Below are 13,929 nucleotides of genomic sequence, written 5' to 3'. Positions count from 1 at the left end.
TCCACCTTTACTTTTAAATTGATACAATTCTAAACTTACTTATTTGTGATGGTTAGTGCATCCTTTTCATGGAATCTTTTTTTCTCAATGGAAGATATCTTTATTGAGCGCTTTGAAATATCTCTTTAAATATCTACCACTGCTTCTCAACTCTCTTAGATTTTAACGAAAGTTCCCATTCCACATTAGCCAATTTTATCTTCGTACCGTCGTAATTGCCTTTATTTAAGCTTAAAAGACTAATTTCTCACCCTCAAGCTGATTGTGAAATTCTATCATGTTGCTTTTGTAAAGGCCCCAAAGAATCCAGCACGAGTTTTAAGGATACAAAATAATAAAGTTTATTTACTATAACAATATATACATAGTAGTAGCAGTAACTTCCCTTGCTACCTTCTCCTTCCTCCTGGTTCCTGGACTGGCCAGCTTATTTATAGTAGGAGTTTCTCCGCCCCCCTCATTGGGGAAGTTCATACTCCCATAGGATTGTGGGATAATCATTAGTCCCCAGCCAATCGTCAGTAGGCAGGTTATAACATCCCTCCCCCCCAAAGTCCAAGGAATCCACCGTAGGCCCTGGCGAAGGAAGGCGTCGAACTCGTTTGGCCGCAGGCCGGACGCCATTTGCACGCGGCGCTGGATCAGGCGGCGTATAACGAGACGGAGACCGGCGCTTCCGTGATGAACGGCGCGGTTGTACATCCACGGCCTGTGGACCCGAGGATTCCCCCTCTGATTCATTCTGTGTCTCCATCTCGGAGTCAGAGTCTGCTGCCTCCGTCATGTCAGCGTCTCTGTCCCCATTCGGTCCCGTCATGACCTGCGCAGGCTTTGAGTGAGGCACCAGTGGAAGATTTGGAGGACTACCTTCCCTTGTTTCTGGTCTTTGCCGCTGTTGAACTGAGCTCCGGGGGCGGGGAATCTTTTGCGGGGATGATCTTCTGGACCGGACGTGGTCTACATGTTTTCGCTGGAGACGACCCTGGGCTTGCACTTGGTACGATATAGGGCCCGTTTGGCGAAAGATTACCCCAGGAACCCATTGGGCACCACCAGCAAAATTCCGCACGAATACTGGGTCACTGGGCGCAAACTGCCGAATCGGACGATGCTGAGACAATCCCGGTCCCTGCCGTTCTTGTGTGCGGCGTACTTTTGCGCCAATGTCCAGGAAGACCATACTAAGGCGGGTGCGAAGTCTCCGGCCCATTAGGAGTTCTGCGGGAGCTACCCCAGTCACTGTATGGGGGGTGGTCCTGTACGTAAACAAAAACCGAGCCAGTCTCGTGTCCATTGATCCGGAAGACTGCTTCTTTAGGCCTCTTTTGAATGTTTGCACTGCACGCTCTGCCAACCCATTTGAAGCCGGGTGGTAAGGGGCAGTGCGGATATGGCGGATGCCGTTCATCTTTGTAAACCTAGCAAACTCCTCCCTCGTGAATGGAGTGCCATTATCCGTGACCAGCACCTCGGGGAGGCCATGCGTGCTAAATGATAAACGCATTTTTTCAATTGTTGCGCAGGACGTTGTCCCCTGCATCTTATGCACCTCCAGCCATTTGGACTGGGCGTCAATTAGTAGGAGGAACATGGATCCCTGAAAAGGGCCTGCGAAATCTGCATGTAAGCGTGCCCAAGGCCGCCCTGGCCATTCCCAGTGATGTAGGGGCGCGGCCGGCGGAAGCTTCTGATGCTCCTGGCAAATGGAGCAGTTTTGGGCCACCTTCTCAATGTCGGTGTCGAGGCCTGGCCACCAGACATAACTCCGGGCCAACATTTTCATCTTGGTCACGCCCGGATGCCCATTGTGCAAGTCTGATAATATCAGCTCCTGGCTTTTTTCCGGGACAACCACACGCGTCCCCCACAAGAGGATGCCGTCTTCCACGCTGAACTCTGACAGCTTGGAGGAAAATGCCCGTAACTCGCCTGGGAGCTGTCTATGCTGGCCACCATACAGGACTATGTGCCGAACCTTTGACAGGACTGGCTCCGTCTGGGTCCACTCACGGATCTGTGATGCCGTGACAGGCAAGGTGTCCATAAAATTTAGGGTTGCGACCACCTCACCGGTCGTGGGGGTCGACATGGGGCCGGTCGATAAAGGCAATCGGCTCAGTGCGTCGGCATTTGCTATCTGCGTACCTGGTTTGTGCTCCAGAGAATACTCATATGCAGCAAGCAACAAAGCCCAGCGCTGGATCCGTGCAGAAGCAACGGGCGGTATCGGCTTATCCTCTCTGAAGAGTCCCAGCAGGGGCTTATGATCAGTCACGATAGTGAAATGGCGGCCGTACACATACTGGTGGAAGCGTTTCACCGCGAAAACCACTGCCAGGCCCTCCTTCTCGATCTGCGCGTACTTCTTCTCCGCTGCAGTCAATGTGCGGGAGGCGAAAGCTATCGGTCGGTCGGCCCCGTTCTCCATCTTGTGGGACAGGACAGCCCCAATACCATACGGGGATGCATCACATGTGACGAGCAAAGGCTTTCCCGGATCATAGTGGGTTAGTAACCCAGACGACGACAATTGTTGCTTTACCCGCCGGAAAGCGGTTTCTTGCGGCTGACCCCAAACCCAGGTGTGATTTTTCTTTAGCAGCAGGTGTAAGGGGGCCAGCGTAGTTGCCAGATTGGGGAGGAACTTCCCGTAATAGTTTACGAGACCGAGAAAAGAACGAAGATGCGAAGTGTCAGTCGGGGTGGGGGCATGTTGAATTGCACGCACCTTCTCTGCGACGGGGTGCAGACCCTCGCAGTCCACCCGATAACCTAGGTAGACTACTTCTTTTGCCTGAAATACGCACTTTGTGTGACGTAAACGGACTCCAGCCTCCGAAAGGCGTTTAAGGACAGCCTCCAGATTTTCCAAATGCTCTTGCTCCGACGTCCCTGTAATCAACACGTCATCTAGGTAGACAGCCACACGTGGTAAACCTCTCAAAATGCCCTCCATAACACGTTGAAAAATTGCGCAGGCAGAGGATACTCCAAAGGGCAACCGTGTATATTCATACAGGCCCCGGTGTGTGTTAATTGTTACATATGGTCGGGAGGCAGGGTCCAGCTCCAACTGCAGGTAGGCGTGACTCATATCTAATTTTGTGAATGAGAGTCCGCCTGCAAGTTTCGCGTAGAGATCCTCTATGCGAGGCATTGGGTATCGGTCGAGTCGGGAAACTGTATTCACTGTAAGTTTATAGTCGCCACACAAGCGAACTGTGGCATCTGGCTTCATTACTGGCACAATTGGTGCTGCCCAGTCAGCAAAACGGACAGGCCTGATAATACCCAAACTCTCCAAACGAGTGAGCTCCCCTTCTACCTTCTCGAGCAAAGCGTAAGGCACTGGGCGCGCCCGGAAATAGCGCGGTGTGGCTCCTGGTTCAACTTGGATACGGGCTACGGCCCCTTTTATTTTCCCCAGACCAGGCTGGAATACCTCTGGGTATCGTCCTAGCACCTCAGTCAACCCTCCAGAAACTGTTTGGAGGATGTGCTGCCATTGCAACCGCAAATGGCGCAACCTGTCCCGACCCAACAGGCTGGGCCCATGGCCACGCACTACGATAAGTGGGAAACGCCCCTCCTGGCGTCCATAGACAACAGGGGTCATTGTAGTTCCTGCAATGTCCAGTGGTTCCCCCGTGTAGGTGGCCAACCTGGCCTGTGAGTCAGTTAGTGTAAGGGTCTGTATACCCTGCTTGATGCGGTCGAATGTCCTCTGGGCAATCACGGAGACCGCTGCGCCAGTATCCAACTCCATCTCCAGCGGGTGGTCATTGACCCGTACTGTCACCTTAATGGGGGCCACACGGGGAGCTGCCACACAATGCAGCTGCAGGCAGTCGTCCTCCGTCTCCACGTCCTCAGGAGTGGTCGCCGCAGGTTCATCCACATGGAAGGTACGGCCTCTGGGCTGGTCCCAGTTACGGCCCCTGGGCTGGTCCCAGTTTCGGTCGGAACGACGGCGCCTCTGGCGTCCCCAGGACCGCCGTCCACGACGGGGTCGGCGCCTACAAGTCTGACACGGACATGGCTCCTCATCCATTGGCTCTGGAGAAGGCTCCCTTCGGGGAGGAATGTCCGATGGCCACTGGCGTCGGTCTGGTCGTTGCCTCGCCCAAGGTACCGCAGGAGTGCGGGGGGACGTTTTTGGGCGGAAAGGGTTTCGCCCCAAGGCATGCACTTCCATTCCCTGTAGCTCCTGTACTCCTCGCTCTGTGCTCTCTCGGGACAAGACTATTTGTATTGCCTGTTGAAAAGTCAATGTTGGCTCCGCTAACAACTTTCTCTGGGTGGCCGCATTGTTAATACCGTAAACCAAACGGTCGCGTAACATTTCTGACAAGGTCTCACCATAGTCACAGTATTCCGCAATCCCGCGTAGCCTGGATAAAAAATCGGCAAGGGATTCTCCAGGGGTCCTCTCAGCGGTATTAAACCAGTAACGCTGGACTATCGTGGACGGGGTTGGGTTAAAGTGTTGCCCCACTATATTCACAAGTTCGTCAAACGTTTTGGTGTCCGGCGCAGCTGGGTACGTAAGGCTCCTAATCACCCCAAACGTATGCGGCCCGCAGGCGGTGAGCAATATGACCACCTGGCGCTCGTTTTCAGTGATGTTGTTTGCCCGGAAATAGTAACGCATCCGTTGCGTGTACTGGTTCCAGCTTTCCAGCGCAGCATCAAAAACATCCAAACGTCCGTACAGAGGCATGGTATAATGGAAAACAACTTCCAACCTGTATCCAACAAAAATCCAGGGAGGTGGCTTCAGCAGTGTAGACAGCTGTTCACTTTTACCTTCGTCGCCAGTTTTGTAAAGGCCCCGAAGAATCCAGCACGAGTTTTAAGGATACAAAATAATAAAGTTTATTTACTATAACAATATATACATAGTAGTAGCAGTAACTTCCCTTGCTACCTTCTCCTTCCTCCTGGTTCCTGGACTGGCCAGCTTATTTATAGTAGGAGTTTCTCCGCCCCCCTCATTGGGGAAGTTCATACTCCCATAGGATTGTGGGATAATCATTAGTCCCCAGCCAATCGTCAGTAGGCAGGTTATAACAGTTGCAATCACTCTTAACTAGATTATCCTTTTCTGTAAGCTAATTAATTATCCTGTCTCATTACATATTACCGGGTCCAACATAGTCTGTTCTCAAGTTGCTTCCAGAATGTATTATTCTAAAACAAACTGCTCCCAATACACTCTGTGAGCTCATCCTCTAGGCTCCCTTTGTCAATTTGATTTGTCCAATCTATATGAAGATTAAAATCTCCCACAATTATTGCAGTATGTTTCTTACAATCCCCCATTAATTCTTGATTTATATACTGAAAGCCCAGATCTCCATTAATTTGTTGAAACTGCACACAAAGGAAAGCATTGCTGGATTTACAGATTTTTTTTCCCCTTAGATTTATTGTGTCGATGGCAGTGTTTATTTATACCCGTTGAAGTGGTGTCAAGTGCTTCAAATTTCTGCTACTGATACTTTAAAGGACTGGTTGATTTTCACTATTTTAGAGTTGTAATAAAATCAGACTTTTAAAGAAACTTGAGAACCGCTGATTTTAAAAGCTTTTTTAACCCCACGTGCCATTGTTACTATAGGGTTCATTGAATTTTACAGAATTTTAATGCCATTTCCTTACTTCACACTTTCCCACGTTACCTGCAAGTCATATTTGGTGCTACATGGATCTTAAAAGGTGAATTTGAACTTGAACTTAAATATGAAAAATGTAATAATCAGGTGGTATATATGAGCAATCAAATATTGTATATAAAATTAATCTTGCATTCAGCATAAACCAAACTGCTTTTTATTTAATGCAGAGATGTGCTCTGTGGCTATCTGCTATGCGATGATACCACTGGTGTGCCACGAATAGGAGAACTCTCAGGTGATGTGACTATCGCTACCTTCTTACAGAAACACAAGCATATCAACTGCAGGTAATTTTCTGTATCCTCTGATAAACAGGCTACAAAATAACCAGGTGAAGAAGTTTCCTTCCTGTGTGTTATCTGTTTATAATGAGTCAAGCTTACAGGAATAAATTTACCTTTGATGACAATGGTGTTAATTAACAGAAGAACATATGAACATATAGATTAGGAGCAGGAGTAAGCCATTCATTCCTCAAACCTGTTCCGCCATTCGGTAAGATCAAGGGTGATCTAATTTTAAGATCAACTTCACCTTCCTGCCTACCCCTGAAAACCTTTCACCCTGCCTTGCAATAGAATGTAAAACAAATTCACAGTATTGGGTGAGATTTAACAGAAATGATACAGAGTCCCATGTCGGGTGCGTTTAGCCAGGTATTTCCTGGTGCTGGCAGCATTGAGAATGACACCGCTATTAAACGGGACTCTGCTTCATTTCTGGGCCTCGGCGAGGAATGTTCCACCGAGGCAGAACTCAGCCCCGTTTCTTTTTTAATGATTTTATTGGTATTTTCCAGTTTTTACAGAGTAACGGACCAAGTGTGTCTCATATTTACAAATAAAGTAGTTTCTTATTTACACAGCTTTTTAGATGTGGTTACCCCCGTCTGCCCCCCCCCCCACCCCCCCGGCCATGCTCCCCTTTCTTTGTTCGCGGCTTAGTATCCCTCTTAGTGATGCCTTCTGCCTTTGGCGCCACACACTGCGTTCCGTTGCTTTCTGTTGAGATCTTTAGTTTTGTTGTTGGTGGGGGGGCTGTGTGGCCCCTCCCCTCATTTTACCCCCTTTGTTCCACTCTGTGGCCCCCTTGCGTTCTCTTCTCGCTTTCCCCTCCTCCACCTCGTTCTCTTCTGTGTGTTTACCCTTGTCTTCCGCCCTCCATTCCCCCCCCCTTTCTCCAGTTGCTGTTGGCCTCAAACAGGTCTTGGAACACGCTGATGAATGGCCCCCATGCTTTGTGGAAGCCCACGTCCGACCCTCGGATGGTGTATTTGATCTTCTCCAGGTGGAGGAATTCCGAGTGGTCTGCCAGCCAGTCTGCAGCTGTGGGTGCTGCTGCTGATCGCCAGCCGAGCAGGATTTTCCAGCGTGCGATTAGAGAACGAAAAGCTCGGGGGTCTGCCCTCCTCCCCATGAGTAGTTCTGGCTGATCTGATATCCCGAAGACTGCCACTCTCGGCCACGGCTCCACCCTCACCCCCACAACCTTGGACATTGCCTCGAAGAAGGCTGTTCAGAACCCAACAGGTCTGGGGCAGGCCCAGAACATGTGGCCGTGGTTGGCTGGGCTTCCCTGGCACCGTTCACATTTGTCCTCCACCTGTGAGAAGAACCTGCTCATTCGGGCTCTGGTTAGGTGAGCTCTGTGCACCACTTTAAACTGCATGAGGCTTAGCCTTGCACAGGAGGAGGTGGAGTTAGCCCAGCTCAGTGCTTCGCTCCAGAGTCCCCAACCCACCTCCATCCCCAATTCATCCTCCCATTTTCATCTGGCTTCATCCAGTGGTAATCTTGCCCTATCCAGTAACCATCCGTACATGTTTCCATAGTTTCGTCCCTCCTTGCTGTTCGTGTTTATTAGTTCCTCCAGTTGTGTGTCTCTTGGGGCTCTGGGGTATCTTGCCGTTGCATTCTGGAGAAAGTATTTAATTTGGAGGTGCTAAGCTCCTGTCCCATCGGCAGGTCCAGGTCCTCTGTAAGTTCTTCCAAGGTCGGTAGTCTGTCTCCTTTGTAAAAGTCTCTGACCACGAGCATCCCCCCATCCTGTCTCCATTTTTAAAATGTGGCGTCAAGCATGGCTGGTGGGAATCTGTGGATGCCGCAAATGGGGACCATGGGGGACATCCCAGTTAATCTGAAATGCTGCCTCATTTGGTTGCATGTTTTCAGAATGGCTGCCACCACTGGGCAGGATGTGTACTTTGTTGGGGGGGATGGGAGTGCTGCCGTGGGTTGCTCCCTTGCAGGAGGACTCCTCCAGCCTTACTCATTCCATGTTTGGCTCTCGTATCCATATCCTCACCCTCTCAGCTATGGCTGCCCAGTGGTAATACTGTAGGTATGGCAAGGCCAGACCGCCCATGTTTTTCCTCTTTTGCAGTGTTGTCTTGGGGATTCTTAGGTTCCTGCCACGCCACACAAACTCATAGAACATAGAACGATACAGCGCAGTACAGGCCCTTCGGCCCACGATGTTGCACCGAAACAAAAGCCATCTAACCTACACTATGCCATTATCAGCCATATGTTTATCCAATAAACTTTTAAATGCCCTCAATGTTGGCGAGTTCACTACTGTTGCAGGTAGGGCATTCCACGGCCTCACTACTCTTTGCGTAAAGAACCTACCTCTGACCTCTGTCCTATATCTATTACCCCTCAGTTTAAAGCTATGTCCCCTCGTGCCAGCCATTTCCATCCACGGGAGAAGGCTCTCACTGTCCACCCTATCTGACCCCCTGATCATTTTGTATGCCTCTATTAAGTCTCCTCTTAACCTTCTTCTCTCTAACGAAAACAACCTCAAGTCCATCAGCCTTTCCTCATAAGATTTTCCCTCCATACCAGGCAACATCCTGGTAAATCTCCTCTGCACCCGCTCCAAAGCTTCCACGTCCTTCCTATAATGCGGTGACCAGAACTGTACGCAATACTCCAAATGCGGCCGTACCAGAGTTTTGTACAGCTGCAACATGACCTCATGACTCCGAAACTCAATCCCTCTACCAATAAAGGCCAACACTCCATAGGCCTTCTTCACATCCCTATCAACCTGGGTGGCAACTTTCAGGGATCTATGTACATGGACACCTAGATCCCTCTGCTCATCCACACTTCCAAGAACTTTACCATTAGCCAAATATTCCGCATTCCTGTTATTCCTTCCAAAGTGAATCACCTCACACTTCTCTACATTAAACTCCATTTGCCACCTCTCAGCCCAGCTCTGCAGCTTATCTATGTCCCTCTGTAACCTGCTACATCCTTCCGCACTGTCGACAACACCACCGACTTTAGTGCCGTCTGCAAATTTACTCACCCACCCTTCTGCGCCCTCCTCTAGGTCATTGATAAAAATGACAAACAGCAACGGCCCCAGAACAGATCCTTGTGGTACGCCACTTGTAACTGAACTCCATTCTGAACATTTACCATCAACCACCACCCTCTGTCTTCTTTCAGCTAGCCAATTTCTGATCCACATCTCTAAATCACCCTCAATCCCCAGCCTCCGTATTTTCTGCAATAGCCTACCGTGGGAACCTTATCAAACACTTTACTGAAATCCATATACACCACATCAACTGCTCTACCCTCGTCTACCTGTTCAGTCACCTTCTCAAAGAACTCGATAAGGTTTGTGAGGCATGACCTACCCTTCACAAAGCCATGCTGACTATCCCTGATCATATTATTCCTATCTAGATGATTATAAATCTCGTCTCTTATAATCCCCTCCAAGACTTTACCCACAACAGACGTGAGGCTCACCGGTCTATAGTTGCCTGGGTTGTCTCTACACCCCTTTTTCAACAAAGGGACCACATTTGCTATCCTCCAGTCCTCTGGCACTATTCCTGTAGCCAATGATGACATAAAAATCAAAGCCAAAGGCCCAGCAATCTCTTCCCTGGCTTCCCAGAGAATCCTAGGATAAATCCCATCAGGCCCCGGGGACTTATCTATTTTCAGCCTGTCCAGAGTTGCCAACACCTCTTCCCTACGTACCTCAATGCCATCTATTCTAATAGCCTGGGTCTCAGCATTCTCCTCCACAACATTATCTTTTTCCTGAGTGAATACTGACGAAAAATATTCATTTAGAATCTCGCCTATCTCTTCAGACTCCACACACAATTTCCCATCCCCGTCCTTGACTGGTCCTACTCTTTCCCTAGTCATTCGCTTATTCCTGACATACCTATAGAAAGCTTTTGGGTTTTCCTTGATCCTACCTGCCAAATACTTCTCATGTCCCCTCCTTGCTCGTCTTAGCTCTCTCTTTAGATCCTTCCTCGCTACCTTGTAACTATCAATCGCCCCAACTGAAACTTCACACCTCATCTTCACATAGGCCTCCTTCTTCCTCTTCTATGGTAAACCACGGTTCCCTCGCTCGACGCCTTCCTCCCTGCCTGACCGGTACGTACTTATCAAGAACACGCAGTAGCTGTTCCTGGAACAAGCTCCACTTATCCAGTGTGCCCAACACTTGCAGCCTACTTCTCCAACCTATCCCCCCCCAAGTCATGTCTAATGGCATCATAATTGCCCTTCCCCCAGCTATAACTCTTGCCCTGCGGTGTATACTTATCCCTTTCCATCACTAACGTAAACGTCACCGAAAATAATTATTTTTCCCACTCTGGAAAAAGGCCTTGGAGATGAAGATTGGTATGGATCTAAACAGGAAGAGGAACCTCGGCAGTACGTTCATTTTGATCACCTGCACCCTCCCCGCCAGGGAAAGCGGGAGTGCATCCCATCTCTGTAGGTCCTTTTGAACTTCCTCCGCCAGGCTGGCCAGTCTTACAATAACGAGCTCCGCTCGCCGGTGAAGAGACTAACAACTCACTTGAATATGCAAATATGGATCGTGACCTCGTTAGATCTTACAAAGCATGATGAGGCCATTAAACCTCACGTGATTTATCGGCCTTGTCACATCCAAAGTCGGGCACGGCGAGGTCGATAGATTGCGCCCCTTCTTTTCCTCATAAATAGTTTGTAAGTGCAACAAGGTCATTTTCCAATCCAGAGTCCTCACACACAGGTCTAAATTGGCAAATCAGGCACTTCATTTTCCAATGAACAATTTGAGCTAATTAAATCTTTATAGGCTGGAATTTGGAAGAATGATCTTAGTGAAATGTATAGCTTGACAGGATAGATCCCGAGAGACCAAATCCCCTGACTGGAGACTATTCACCACTGGACCATACTCTCAGCATAAAGGGTCAGTCATTTAGGACTGACATGAGGAGTAATCCTTTCATTCAGAGGTTTGTGAATCTTTGAAATTGCCCACTCCAAAGAGTTCTTGATGTTAAGTCATGCGGCAAATTTTGCACCCCCGTTTTCAGTCGGAGAGAAGGATGGAGGGGCCAGAGAATCTAACGGTAGTCCAAAAATGTTTTTTATGCCGACAGGATTCCCTGTTGAGATTGTCCCGCAACCCCGCCAATTACATAATGGGGTTCCCGCCAAGAAAGGTCAGGACCCCATTAATATTGACTTTGTGGATCATCCCATCGTATCGACCACCCCGCCTCCCCCTTGAAGGATATGGAATTCTGACTGCAACTGCTGGCGTGACGTCACGTCGGTGTGGTTTACAGCAGCTTTGATAAACGGGGACCTGGTGAACAGAGCCTGCCGGGGGCACACCGTTAAATTCAGCCCCCCAGAGGAGAGAGAGCGTCATGTCCGGGCAGTACTGTGACTGGGGGTGGCTTGTGTTTGGGGGGTTCTGGGTTAGGTGTGGGTGCGGGGCCCTTTGTGGGGGGGGGGGGGGGGGGGCCTCCTTGGGGGTCCATGGGGGGGCCTCTGTGGGGGGAGGCCTCTGTGGGGGGGGGGGCCCTCGGGGGGGGGGGGTATTCAAGACAAATAATTTTAAGACAGTGATGAAATTGAAGGATATGGGGATTGGGCGGAAAGGTTGGTTGAATAGTAGAGCCATGTTCTTAAAAAGCGGATGCTACGACACCTTTAATGCACTTTCTTGCAAGGGCATCTCGTGTTTTGTAACATCAAAGGAATTTATATTGCCCATTAACCTCCACTGGACCATCAATTATCAATTACTAGTTCAATTTCAGTAAACGGCGCAACTCTCCCTTTAGTGATGATCTATAGCTCTTTATGATTGTTCCCGCACTGTATTTTATGCCCCCAAACCAAACTTACTGCCAGCCAAGCGCTTTTTCATCTGGAACTTAATTTTGGGCATTGAGATGCAAAGTTTAGCAGTTTGTCTGCACAGTGTAGCCTACAAGTGCATCTGAATGACAATCGCGTGCAGAACCCATTTTTGTAACAGCGAATCTCTCCCCTCTTACAAAAAAGCCGGGCGTAATTTTTACTTGTGGCTGGGACTGTAAATTAAGGATACCGATCAGCTTGCTTATTGTAACACCACCCTAACTTCAAGGAAAGGAAAATTGAATGGGGTACGTAATCGTGATTGCTGGTGTCCTGACCTGATGAAACTTAAAGCCTCTTTTAGACTGCCTGTAGTCATCAATGATTACAATTAATAACGACTACCTGTAGTTTACCAGTGGAACCAAATCGTTTTCTATGATTTGCTCATTGAGTTAGTTTAATTGAATTCATTGTCACCCTTAATTAAGTATATATTGTGTTTGCAATTAATTACAAATTGAGATGCTTATTAAACATTTACTTCACATTTCTATTCCATTGTTATGTTTTGCGTGACATCATTACATTTAATTTTACATTTGTGTTTTTAAATGAACTATTTATCATTCAAGCTTAACTTCCCACACCGTTTTTACAAAATGGAAAGCACAAAGGGCACTTTTTTGCAAATAAAGCTTAAAATGTATTTAAATGTTTTTAAACATAAAAAATATAGGAACACGAAAAAGTAATTAAGCTCAACAGCTACTTTTTAAAATTCTCACAATATTTCTTAATTCCATTTCTTCTCCAGAAGGACATGCAAAATGTCTCTTTAGTCCACATACTCTACCCACATCAACGGCCATCCCTGGTAACTCATCCCACAATTCTATTACTCTGGGTGATAAACGTCTGCCTTCTTGTCCATAATTATTAAGTTGTTACCTGATATTTGAAACCTTGAATACAAATGAACACGTTGACCAATTTGGTCAGATCCCTTTATAATTGTAAACATTTGAAAAAATAATCTTGAAATCTTCTTTGCCCAAAAAACAAGCTCAGTTATCTTAACTGCAGCTAACGGCCTCTCCGGTTCAGCAAGCAAGCCCAGGATATGCTGCTGACTGCACCTTGCATTCAACCTTGCATTAAACTAGTATGGCAGGGGGGTGGGCACGGGAGCAATAGGTCAGAAGGTGAGAGCATTGAGGGAGAACTAGGGAATAGGGACAGTGTGGCTCTGAGGCAGAGCAGACAGGGAGAAGTTGCTGAACACAGCGGGTCTGGTGGCCTGAAATGCATATGTTTTAATGCAAGAGGTATTACGGGTAAGGCAGATGAACTTAGAGCTTGGATTAGTACTTGGAACTATGATGTTGTTGCCATTACAGAGACCTGATTGAGGGAAGGGCAGGATTGGCAGCTAAACGTTCCAGGATTTAGATGTTTCAGGCGGGATAGAGGGGGATGTAAAAGGGGTGGCGGAGTTGCGCTACTGGTTAGGGAGGATATCACAGCTGTACTACAGGAGGACACCTCAGAGGGCAGTGAGGCTATATGGGTAGAGATCAGGAATAAGAAGGGTGCAGTCACAATGTTGGGGGTTTACTACAGGCCTCCCAACAGCCAGCGGGAGATAGAGGAGCAGATAGGTAGACAGATTTTGGAAAAGAGTAAAAACAACAGGGTTGCAGTGATGGGAGACTTTAACTTCCTCAATATTGACTGGGACTCACTTAGTGCCGGGGGCTTAGACGGGGCAGAGTTTGTAAGGAGCATCCAGGAGGGCTTCTTAAAACAATATGTAGACAGTCTAACTAGGGAAGGGGCGGTACTGGACCTGGTATTAGAACATAGAACACAGAAAAATACAGCACAGAACAGGCCCTTCGGCTCACGATGTTGTGCCGAACCTTTGTCCTAGGTTAATCATAGATTATCATTGAATTTACAGTGCAGAAGGAGGTCATTCGGCCCATTGAGTCTGCACTGGCTCTTGGAAAGAGCACCCTACCCAAAGTCAACACCTCCACCCAACACTAAGGGCAATGTTGGACACGAAGGGCAATTTAACATGGCCAATCCACCTAACCTGCACA

General features: G+C 48.2%; 1 protein-coding gene across 10 annotated transcripts in view; it reads left to right on the top strand.

The window, feature by feature from the left end:
- adam22 (ADAM metallopeptidase domain 22) overlaps positions 1 to 13,929 on the top strand; it is a 588,297-nt gene that overhangs the window by 452,277 nt on the left and 122,091 nt on the right. For all 10 annotated transcript variants that reach the window (XM_072508619.1, XM_072508628.1, XM_072508623.1 and 7 more), the window contains exon 22: positions 5,846 to 5,965. In XM_072508619.1, coding sequence (XP_072364720.1) covers positions 5,846 to 5,965 — 120 coding nt within the window. The remainder of the gene's footprint in view (positions 1 to 5,845; positions 5,966 to 13,929) is intronic.

This window comes from Scyliorhinus torazame, chromosome 6 (assembly GCF_047496885.1).
Source record: "Scyliorhinus torazame isolate Kashiwa2021f chromosome 6, sScyTor2.1, whole genome shotgun sequence".
NCBI lineage: Eukaryota > Metazoa > Chordata > Chondrichthyes > Carcharhiniformes > Scyliorhinidae > Scyliorhinus > Scyliorhinus torazame.
This window is presented reverse-complemented; position numbering and strand designations above follow the sequence as displayed.